Source organism: Cnephaeus nilssonii, assembly GCF_951640355.1.
Source record: "Cnephaeus nilssonii genome assembly, chromosome: 17".
In the NCBI taxonomy this organism is placed as follows: domain Eukaryota; kingdom Metazoa; phylum Chordata; class Mammalia; order Chiroptera; family Vespertilionidae; genus Cnephaeus; species Cnephaeus nilssonii.
The window spans coordinates 295,170-303,868 of NC_137088.1; the positions used below are offsets into that span (position 1 = coordinate 295,170).

At 67.6% G+C, this 8,699-nt stretch overlaps 1 protein-coding gene across 3 annotated transcripts; it reads right to left on the bottom strand.

The window, feature by feature from the left end:
• Positions 1 to 8,443, bottom strand: MYL3 (myosin light chain 3; the record flags this gene model as incomplete). 3 transcript variants are annotated; one of them, XM_079795457.1, is made up of 7 exons in its annotated part: positions 1 to 214; positions 381 to 421; positions 506 to 583; positions 1,685 to 1,858; positions 2,549 to 2,698; positions 2,837 to 2,864; positions 8,382 to 8,443. In XM_079795457.1, the coding sequence occupies 4 exons, from the start codon at positions 2,679 to 2,681 to the stop codon at positions 393 to 395; spliced, it is 414 nt and encodes a 137-aa protein (XP_079651583.1). In that variant the 3' UTR covers positions 1 to 214; positions 381 to 392. The 3 variants fall into 3 exon arrangements, with proteins under 3 accessions (XP_079651583.1, XP_079651582.1, XP_079651584.1); XM_079795456.1 differs by lacking the exon at positions 8,382 to 8,443 and adding an exon at positions 5,463 to 5,609; XM_079795458.1 differs by lacking the exon at positions 8,382 to 8,443 and adding an exon at positions 4,444 to 4,665.
• Positions 8,444 to 8,699: the final 256 nt, after the last annotated feature.

Genomic DNA, 8,699 nt, shown 5'->3' on the forward strand with positions numbered 1-8,699 from the left:
AAGACGTTTATTCAGGCCCCAGGGCGGGAGGGCGGGGGGGGGGGGGGGCGGTGGACAGTCACAGGGGCATGCGGCCTGACAGGCGGGAGGCAGGGGGCGGGTGCTGCAGAGCTGGTGCGGGGCCTCCACGGATCCCTCCTTCCCCTCCTTCCCGCAGCTCCCGGACACCGGTGCCAACATCACGTGCTGTCCCAGCAGGGCCTCCCGGGGCTCCCTGAGGGCAAAGGGCACAGGCATCGGTGAAGGAGCCAAGCCAGGCAGCAGGGTGTCGACTGGGAACGGAGTTGGTGGGATGGGGAGGCAGAGGCAGGGAGGGGGGCAGAGCGCGAGGGGACACAGGCTGGGGCCAGCGGGGGGCCAGGAGGCCTGAGGGGGCTCACCTGGGGGCAGGCTCAGCTGGCCATGATGTGCTTCACGAACGCTGGAGGGAAGGGAGGCAAGTGCAGGTTCGGCCCTGGGCAGCCCGGGCCCCAGCCCCCCAGGAGGCCCCTCCCGCTGCGCCCACCTTCGTAGTTGATGCAGCCATTGGAGTCCTCCTGCCCGGCCATCAGCTTCTCCACCTCGTCCTCCGTCAGCCTCTCGCCTGGGGGTGGGAGCCGAGTCAGCCGTGTGGGAGGGAAGGGAGGGCGCGTGGGCCTCTAATGCGGCTCTGCCTCCCCGTGTGCCCTGTGGGCACTGCCCTCGGCTCCCAGGCCTCGGCCATGACCCTCGTTTCCGAGTCCAGGAGAATCAGTGACAAGTCAAGAAGGGCAGGGCCTGGGGTGCGGGCCCGGTGCCCCCCGAGCCTGGCTCTGTCCATAAAGCCATCTCGGTATTCAAGTCACTGTGCACCCCCCTCTGTCCCCACGAGGCTGGCGGGGGTACAGCTGGGGTCCGGGGAGCAGGGTGACTATGGAGGGGACCGCCCTTGCCCAGGCAAGTCGGGCACCTTCCCGTCTCGGTGCTTTCGTGTGTGCTGTGCTGTTGCCCGCCCTGGAAGGCCAACTGCAGTTTCTCCCACGCCCAGCCACACGCATACATACACACACACTCACTCATACACATATACACACATACTCACATGCACACACGTGCACACGTATACATATGCACACATGCACATACATACACACATAGATATACACACGTACACATAGATATACACACATGCACACTCACACACATACTCTCACACATATACACACACTCACACACATATACATATACACACTCTCACACTCACAAACCCATGCACACACTAGCACACACTCATACACACTCACGCACACATAACCCTAGAGACCAGCACAGGTCTGGGCATACAGTAGGTGCTCAAGAAGCATGTGCTGCAGGAAAAGTCTGTTTCAGAAGGAGGCACCCCTCCAGCCAGGCACCTGACAGTGGGATCAGGATGCCCTGATGCAGGCACGTAACCTACTCGGCCACCAGGTGACATGGCTCTGGGTCTTGACCTTGAGGCAGTGAACCCCGAGACTGAGCTGAGCCTCCTGGGGGCCCCACTTTGCCCCACCCGAGCCCAGAGCTGCTCCCGTCTCCCTTGGGTTCTGTGAGCGGCACCAAACGCTTCCTTGTCTAACCCCCCCCCCATTTCTGCACTCGCCACAAGGTCGCCTTGACTGTGTCAGACCTGGGAGCAGGTGACCAGTGGCTCCCCCTAGGATCCCCCAGGAGGGGGCCGCCTCACCCAGCGTGGCCAGCACGTGGCGCAGCTCGGCGCCCATGACGGTGCCGTTGCCCTCCTTGTCGAAGACCCGCAGCCCCTCGACGAAGTCCTCGTAGGTGCCCGTGTCCTTGTTCTTGGCGATGTGCTGGAGCATGGGCAGGAACGTGTCGAAGTCCATCATCTTGGTGTTCAGGTCTGTGGAGAGATGGTCCCGGTGCCAGGCCGCCCCTACCCACCCACCCCCCAGTCCCCAGAGCGCACAGTTAACCATTCACACAGCCCGCCACCCCCACCCCCCACGGCGCTTCACAGTCACCCCGAAAGGCGTCCTCACGCAGCCCGGCTGTTCCCGAGGCGTTTGCTGTAGGGGCACCCCACCGGCTCGCCCGGCACCCCCGCCCTCCTTCGGGGAACAGTCCCTGCTGGTCCACCTTCTTCCCGACCCCCTCCCTGCCCCTGCGATGGGTCAGGCGCAGCTCAGCCAGCGGCGGCCTCCCCTGGGACTTCGGAACCAGCCTCCCTGGGGCAAAGCAAGCCGCCCTCTGCGGCCACGTGGCCAGGGAAACGGGCCTGATCCACAGAGACGCCAGGGGCCCAGGAGGGCAGAGGGACCTGGTCTGCACGGGGTCAGCCCCCGAGGACCAGGAGGACCAGTGCCTCCGCCCGGGCCAGGGGACAGCCAGCCAGCCAGCGCCCCTCGCCACCTGCCGGCTTCCCGGAGTCCGGCCTGTGTCCCCGTCCAGACAACCGGCCTGTGTCCCCGTCCAGACAACCGGCCTGTGTCCCCGTCCAGACAGCGGAGGACAGTGCGCAGCAGGTTCCCAGCCCCCCCCCCCCCCGCAGTCTCGGGGCCGGCACTAAGGGGCGCTCTCACGGGTGTCCGACCTTCCTGCTTCGGCTTCCCCAGCACGCGGAGCACCTCGGCCTGCGTGGGGTTCTGGCCCAGCGCCCGCAGGACGTCCCCGCACTGTCCGTAGGTGATCTTCATCTCGCACTTGGGCGTGCGGTCAAACAGCATGAAGGCCTCCTTGAACTCTACCGGGAGGGGGCGCGAGCTGTGGACACCCCCAGCGAGCCCCTCGCGAGCCCCCACCCCTGGCAGGACTCTCAGACGGGGGGGGGGGGGGGGGCCCAGGCCCAACCCTGCAGCCCCAGGGTCCAGTCCCCACTCACCTTCAATCTGCTCCGGGGTGAACTCGATCTGAAAGGAGACCCCCCCAAAATGAAAGGAGACCCCAAAGATGCCTCAGAGGGTGGGGCCAGGCCTCCACCTGGTCACTCTGTGGCCAGACGCAGACCCCAACTCCTCAGCCGTCCCACCCTGTCCCCATTCCCGCACCCCAGCCTCCATCACCCGGGACCTCCCACCGTCCACCCTGACTCCCCCTGCCCCCTTACCCTCCCCACCTGCCAGCGAGGGCCTTCGCTCTGAGTGGACCAAACCCCGACTCCTGGTGGAAGTGGTGAGGAGGGAGGCCTGGTGCCCTGAGCCCCCAGCTCAGGGGCCTTACCTGATGCCCCTGGTCCTGGGCAGCTGTGCCTGAAGCCACAGAGCGAACCAGCCTGGCTTTGCCACCCACCGTGCCTGCACGCAGGGGGCAGGCCTGGCCACAGGAGTGCGATGGGGGCTCAGCCCCACAGGGTGTGTGTGTGTGTGTGTGTGTGTGTGTGTGTGCATTCGTGTGCGTTCACACACACGTGTGTATGTGTGTCTGCCCCTCACAGAGCCCTCAAGGCTGGACACTGTCGCTCACGTGGCCCTGCCTACACCTGGGCCCTGCACCCCCCACCCATGAGGGCAGGGCAGCCCCCCCTCCCCCCCACGCAGCACAGCCGAGCCAGGGGTGCTGCTGAGGCGACATCGGGGCCACCTGAGGCCAGAGGCCTCCTGGGACCCGCTCTCCTCCTGGTCTCCCCCTCCTCACCCGATACCAGCTCTATTTTTATCACGGCAGTCACTGCCCCAAGGTCAAGGTCGCAGGGAAAGGAGCTTGGGGGAGGGGATCACAATGGGCACCTCTCCCTCTGCTGCTCCCTCGGGGCCCCACCAACCTCCACAGAGCACAGCAGCGAGGGGAGCGCCCTGCCCGGCCCTGCCATGGCGCCGGCCCTGCCAAGCTCTCCCCAGGAAGCCTGCTGAAGAAGCCACCCCCACCCCCCCCACCACCCCCCACCATCCCTCCCCACCCCCTCATCACCCCCTCACCACTCCCACCAGCCCCCCACCGCCCCCCACCACCCCCCACCACCCCTCACCACCTCCTCACCACTCCCCACCACCCCCACATCACCCCACCACCCCTCACCACCCCTCACCACCCCCTCACCACCCCCCACCCCCCCACCACCTCCCCACCCCTTAACCACCCCCCACCACCCCTCACCACCCCCTCATCACCCCCTCACCACTCCCACCACCCCCCACCACTCCCTCACCACCCCTCCCCACCCCCCCCACCACCCCCCACCACTCCTCATCACCCCCTCACCACTCCCACCAGCCCCCCACCACCCCCCACCACCCCCTACCATCCCCCCACCACCCACCACCCCTTAATCACCCCCTCACCACCCCCCACCACCCCCCCACCCCTCATCACCCCCTCACCACTCCCACCAGCCCCCCACCACCCCTCACCACCTCCTCACCACTCCCCACCACCCCCACATCACCCCCACCACCCCTCACCATCCATCACCACCCCCTCACCACCCCCTCACCACCCCTCACCAGCCCTCACCAGCCCGAGGTGGGGTCAAGGGCACATGAGGGGCCTCACCGTTCCCTCCTTGTAGAGGGGAGTGAGCCAACCTCAGATCCGAGGCACCATGGACCCAGGTGACCTTTACCAGGGGCTATGGACACAAGCCAGCAGCCGAGAGGGGCCGGGGTCAGGAGCCAACGCCAGGGCACACGGCTGTGAAGGTGCCCACCAGCTGCGCCGTCCACGGCTGAGAACACAGGCCCAGAGCGGGGAGGGTCTGTGCAGAGGCGCTGAGGGCCTGGGCGGCCTGTGGGGGGCCTGAGGGGCCCGGGCTCTGCCTCAGCCGGCAGCCGAGCACTGCTGGGAGCCCGCCAGGAGGCGGAGGGCGGGGAGCGGGCGGTGCAGGGTGCGTGCTGCTATGCGGATGCCACAGGTGGGAGTCACGGCTGCTCCTCCAAGTTTAGCCTCCGGGAAAGCCTCCCAGCCCGGAGGGCTCCTGGGACCACTGGTCACAGCGTGAGCCCGGCTTCCTGCCTGTACCCCAATCCCCCCCTCAGAGCCGAGGCCCGCCCAGCTCTGGGGCTCAGGCACCTGGCCAGGGGGAGTGTGACCCAGCCTGGGCGGGGCCTTGCTTCCTCTGGTCCCCACCCGTCTGCCCACCGCAGGACAGCGGGGCTCCCTGCCTGCTGCAGGTGGGGGCACGGCTCCAGGGTCCCCCAAGGATGTGAGCGAGGTCCAGGGAGAATGGCGAGGGAGAGTCAGGTTCCAAAACCACCAAAAAGACACTCACTCCTTCAGCGGCACTGGGGGTCCTCCTGCTGGCTGCCCCCCTCCTGCTGGCTGCCCCCCCTCCTGCTGGCTGCCCCCCTCCTGCTGGCTGCCCCCCCTCCTGCTGGCTGCCCCCCCCTCCTGCTGGCTGCCCCCGCTCCCACCCGCCAAGCCTGCCTGAGGCCCCAAGCCCAGGGCTTGTCTGGCAGAAGCTTCCAGCATCAGCTCCTGCTCACTTTCTGAGCCCGGCCTGTCCTGGGTCGGTCCACTCTGGGATCCATTTGCCTGCCCTGTCCTTCCTGCCAAACCCCGGCCCCCACACCCACCTTGACCTTGGAGGCATCAAACTCGTTCTCCTTGGGGGGCTCGGGCTGAGGGGCAGCGGGAGCGGGAGCCGCCGCCGGAGCCGCCGCCGTCGCCTTGGGGGCCGCCTTGGCCTCCTCCTTCTTGGGCTCTGGCTTTTTGGGGGCCATGGGGGCCGTAAGCACCCAGACGGACGAGGAGAGAAGGAAGCAGAGAGCGGGTAGGGGCCTCCTGCCCTTGGCCTTTATCTGGTCTGGGCACCTCATGCCCCCAGCCCCACCCCTGCACGCACAATAGGGACAGGGCCATAAAAGGACACTGGCCGGGCTCAGGGGCTATTTTGGGGCCTGGGGAGGGCATTGTTCAGGCTCAGGAGCCGCAGGGAGAGGGAGGGCTGTCCATCCCCCCAATCACCTGTTGAGGAGGGAGGGGGGGGAGGGGAGGACAGAAGCTGCTGCTCAGCACACAGGCACACCCTGAAAGCACCGCCAGGCCCAGCCAGGCCCCGCGTTCAGCAGGTGCACAGGCCGGCCTAGTGTATGGTGCGTGCTGGGTGCTGGGTGCTGCGGGCTGCGGGCTGTGTGCTGGGTGCTGGGTGCTGGGTGCTGCGGGCTGCGTGCTGGGTGCTGTGTGCTGCGGGCTGCGGGCTGGGTGCTGGGTGCTGGGTGCTGGGTGCTGGGTGCTGGGTGGGAGCAGGAGGACTCAGTCACCTGAGGCCCCTCTCGAGCTCAACTTCCCACCTGTGCACCGAATCCCCAGGTGTCTGCCTGCACCGGCACAGAGGGGGGCTGTCTGGGGGCCTGGGGTGTGTTCGGGGTGGGCTCTGTGTGCCGTGGGGGGCTCTGTGCGTGTTTCCTGGGTGTCTTTAGGGGTGGGCTCCGTGTGCGCCGGTGCCGTCTCGGTGTGTGCTTGTCTGTGTGTCCGTGTGTCCGTGTGTCCGTGTGTCTGTGTGTGAGTGTCACGGCTCTCAGGCAGCTGCAGCCCCAGCCGTGAGTCTGAGGTCTCGGGAACACCCCGAATGGTGCCTCTGTCTGGAGGGCGGGGCCAGCCCAGCCACCAGCTAACAGCCCCCAGCCTCCAGCTCAGCACCCACCAGGCCCTGAGGCCGTTTCTCTGTCTCACCCTCACTTCTCATTGCCTCTCCCACAGCCCCCGCCACACGCCCGCCCCACATGTACAGGCCTGCTCCCCGCCAGACCCCTGTCCAGGCTGCACCCTCTGCCCGACGCCCTTGCCTCGCCTCTGCCTGGTGCACCCGAGGCCTGGCCCACGGCCCCCTCTTCCAGGAAGCCCTCTCGGGTGCTGCTCCCAGGCCTCCCATTTCCCTCTGCCAGCCTTTGGGGCGGGGGGACCTGGACAGTCCGCCTCTCTGAGGGACCCCAGGGGTGGGTGAGGTTTGCCCCTGCTGCCCAGGTCGGGATGCTCACCCCTAGTTCCCGCCCTCATGCCCACCCTGGAGGGCCCAGCCCCGCAGCCAGCAGACAGGGAAGCCGGGCTGGCCACCGCTGGGGAGGGGGGCAGGGAAGCTGAGGCGGCCGGAGGCCCTTCCAGGCACACAACTGAGCGCAGGGACATCTTGCAAACACATTGGGCCCATTCCTTGCCGTGTCCAGGGGGAGGGGTGCGGGGGTAGGAGGAGGTGTCCCTGTTATTTTTAAGTGCCTGGAGCCTTTGATAGAAACTTCAGAGGCAATGCCCCCCCTTCCACCCCAGACCCCTGGGACCGTCCTGGGCGTGGGGCTGGGGCTGGAGCCCGAAGGGAGGATCTGCCAGTGCCCCCCCCCCCACCTGCTGGGCCCCGTCTCTCCCTGTCACAGCCTCCTGAGGGGACAGCAGTCCGGGGGGGGGGGGGGGGGGGCCTCCGAGCTGGGACCCGGGACATTCCTCCCGCATCTGGAGGCAGAGTGTCCTCCTTCTGGAACCCTGACAGCATCCGGTGCCGGGGGAGCAAGTGTTTCACTTTCTTCCAGATGTTTGGCACGAGGATGAGGAAGGCGGTGGGAGAGGGTCCACGGAGACGAGCCAGAAATGCCAGGAGGAGCCGCAGCCAGAGGGACACGGAGAGGCTGCGGGGCGGCCCGCCCGGGGCCCAGGCCGCTGACCCTCCGCCCGGGGCCCAGGCCGCTGACCCTCCGCACCACCCGCAGGCACAACCCCTTCCGCTCCTCGTGGGGAAACGGAGGCCCGGCCGGGGGACGTACACAGGGTCCCCCAGAGGCCCCACCTCATTTTGTTTTGTTTGTTGTTGTTAGTCCCCACCCGAGGACATTTCCCATTGATTTTAGAGAGAGTGGAAGAGAGAGGGAAAGACAGAGAGAAACATCGATGTGAGAGAAACACATCGACTGGTTGCCTCCTGCACGCACCCGACCTGGACCCGGGCTGGGGAGGAGCCTGCAACCCAGGTATCGAACCCCGGACCCTTCCGTCTGTAGGCCGACGCTCTATCCACTGAGCCACACGGCCAGGGCCACATCTCGCTTTGCTGACACCCACCACCCTCCCTTGGGAACCACGGGGTGTCGGGGAGCAGCCGTGGGCGAGCGACACAGGCCTCCGGGCCACCGTTCTGCCACACGATGGGCAGGGCCCAGCGGAGCCACACAGCACCCCTCCTCCGCCTGTGGGGTGGTGGAGAGGGGGGTCCTGGCCCTCTCCTTGGTGCACAGGGCGGGTGTGGTCCCGCGGACGGGACCCCGCACAGAGCCCTCTTCCACTCCCCGGCCTTGGTCTGAGCCCTGCTCGCCCAGGGGACCCGTCAAACCACCGCTGACACCTCCCCTGGCAGGGACGCCACCCCCTGGGCTGCCGGCAGGATTGGCTGCTGAGACCAAGAGCCAGGCGGGGGGCGGCCAGGTGGGCAGGCAGGTGGACCGGAAGGGGGCAGTGAGAGAGGGAAGGGTGGGCAGCAAGGACAGCCCACCCCGGGGCCTGGCTCTCACCTCTCTCCCAGGTCCCAGCCGGAGCTTCAGGAACAACAGCCCAGCAGGCGAGACCCAGGCAGGGCCCGGGGTCCGGGAGCCCAGGGCCTCGGGGAGGGGCCTGGATCCGACCCCTTCGGCTCTTCCAGCTCGTGTCCGGGCGGCGGTCCTGTCTGGGGCCACATTCCAGAGCCCTCTCCGGGGCAGCCCCCTCCCCCAGCCACACACATAGCCAGGGGAATGCTGGGAAGAGGTGGGCCTGATTTCTGAGGACCCTGTGAATGGAGGCAGGAGACGCCTGGCCACACGGGCCTCCTCCCGGTTCTCCCAGCCGCCCTG